The sequence below is a fragment of the Geospiza fortis genome, unplaced genomic scaffold (assembly GCF_000277835.1).
Source record: "Geospiza fortis unplaced genomic scaffold, GeoFor_1.0 scaffold1871, whole genome shotgun sequence".
NCBI classification, from domain to species: Eukaryota; Metazoa; Chordata; class Aves; order Passeriformes; family Thraupidae; genus Geospiza; species Geospiza fortis.
In genome coordinates, this window is record NW_005055335.1 from 10,713 (window position 1) to 13,068 (window position 2,356).

A 2,356-nucleotide genomic window follows, 5' to 3' on the forward strand; every position below is an offset into this window, starting at 1 on the left:
GGATGGTGGGATGAAGGTCATGGGGATGGAGGAGGATGGTGGGATGAAGGTCGTGGGGATGAGGAGATGAAGAGGATGATGGGGATGAAGGTCACGGAGGAGATGAGGAGGAGGAGGATGGGACGAAGGTCATGGAGATAAAGGAGATGAGGGTGAGGAGGATGATGGAGAAGAAGATCATGGAGACGGAAGAGGTGATGAAGATGATGGGGATGAAGGTCATGGAGAAGATGAGGAGGATGATGGGGAGGAAGATCAGGGGCATGGAGGAGGTGAGGAGGATGGTGGGATGAAGGTCATGGAGAAGATGAGGAGGATGATGGGGAGGAAGATCAGGGGCATGGAGGAGGTGAGGAGGATGGTGGGATGAAGGTCATGGAGAAGATGAGGAGGATGATGGGGAGGAAGATCAGGGGCATGGAGGAGGTGAGGAGGATGGTGGGATGAAGGTCATGGAGAAGATGAGGAGGATGATGGGGAGGAAGATCAGGGGCATGGAGGAGGTGAGGAGGATGGTGGGGATGAAGGTCACGGAGACAGAGAAGGCGCTGAAGATGATGAGGATGAAGGGCATGGAGGAGGTGAGGAGGATGATGGAGATGAAGGTCATGGAGAAGATGAGGAGGATGATGGGGATGAAGGTCACGGAGACAGAGAAGGCGCTGAAGATGATGGGGATGAAGGTCATGGAGATGGAGGAGGAGGTGAGGAGGATGATGGGGATGAAGATCAGGGGCATGGAGGAGGTGACAATGAGGATGATGAAGACGAGGAAGGCCACCCACCACGAAGAACTGCATGGAGGGTGAGGAAGATGAAGGAGACGATGAAGAAGACAACCAGGGTGAACAAAGTAGAAGGTGACAAAGATGACGATGATGAAGAAGCTGAGGGAGATGAAGAAGAAGATGAGGATGATGGGAAGGATGAGGATGAGGATGATGATGAGGAAGGCCACCCACCACGAAGAACTGCATGGAGGGTGAGGAAGATGAAGGACACGATGAAGAACACAATGAAGGTGAACAAGACGGAAGGTGAGAAAGATGACGATGATGAAGAAGATGAGGATGATGAGGATGAGGATAATGAGGATGAGGAAGATGAAGATGAAGGCCACCCACCACGAAGAACTGCATGGAGGGTGAGGAACATGAAGGAAATGGCAAAGAACACAACGGGGATGGACAAGATGGAAGGTGACAAAGATGACGATGAAGACGAAGCTGAGGGAGATGAGGAGAACCAGGATGAAGATGAGGATGATGAAGCAGATGAAGGCCACCCACCACGAATAACTGCAGGGAGGGTGAGGAACATGAAGGAGATGGCAAAGAACACAACGAAGATAGACAAGATGGAAAATGACAAAGATGACGACGATGAAGAAGAAGCTGAGGGAGACGACGAGAACGAAGATGATGGGAAAGATGAAGATGATGGGAAGGATGAGGATGAGGATGATGAGGATGATGAGGATGATGAGGATGAAGATGAAGGCCACCCACCACGAAGAACTGCATGGAGAGTGAGGAAGATGAAGGAGACGATGAAGAACGCAACGAAGGTGAACAAAATGGAAGTTGACAAAAATGACGATGATGAAGAAGAAGCTGAGGGAGATGAAGAGAGCGAGGATGAGGATGATCAAGAACATGAAGGCCACCCACCACGAAGAACTGCATGGAGGGTGAGGAAGATGAAGGAGACGATGAAGAAGACAACCAGGGTGAACAAAGTAGAAGGTGACAAAGATGACGATGATGAAGAAGCTGAGGGAGATGAAGAAGAAGATGAGGATGATGGGAAGGATGAGGATGAGGATGATGATGAGGAAGGCCACCCACCACGAAGAACTGCATGGAGGGTGAGGAAGATGAAGGAGATGGCAAAGAACACAACGAGAATGGACAAGACGGAAGGTGACAAAGATGACGATGATGATGAAGAAGAAGATGGGGATGATGGGAATGACGAGGATGAGGATGATGAGGAGGAAGGCCACCCAACACAAAGAACTGCACGGAGGGTGAGGAAGATGAAGGAGACGATGAAGAACACAACGAAGGTGAACAAGACAAAAGACGACAAAGATGACAAAAACAATGACGATGAAGAAGAAGCTGAGGAAGATGAGGAGAACGAAGATGATGGGAAGGACGAGGATGAGGATGAGGAAGAGGAAGGCCACCCACCACGAAGAACTGCATGGAGGGGGAGGAAGATGAAGGAGACGATGAAGAACACGACCAAGGTGAACAAGATGGAAGGTCACAAAGATGACGACGATGAAGATGAGGATGATGGCAAGGACGAGGATGAGGATGAGGAAGAGGAAGGCCACCCACCACGAAGA

General features: G+C 50.2%; 1 protein-coding gene across 1 annotated transcript in view; it reads right to left on the reverse strand.

Moving 5' to 3' along the window:
* The window catches only part of LOC115949273 (chromodomain-helicase-DNA-binding protein 8-like), a 7,923-nt gene extending 7,658 nt beyond the window's left edge, over positions 1–265 (reverse strand). Inside the window, exon 1 of the mRNA XM_031065799.1 lies at positions 125–265. Within this exon, the coding sequence (XP_030921659.1) occupies positions 125–265 (141 nt within the window). The remainder of the gene's footprint in view (positions 1–124) is intronic.
* Between the last annotated feature and the right edge of the window lie 2,091 nt (positions 266–2,356).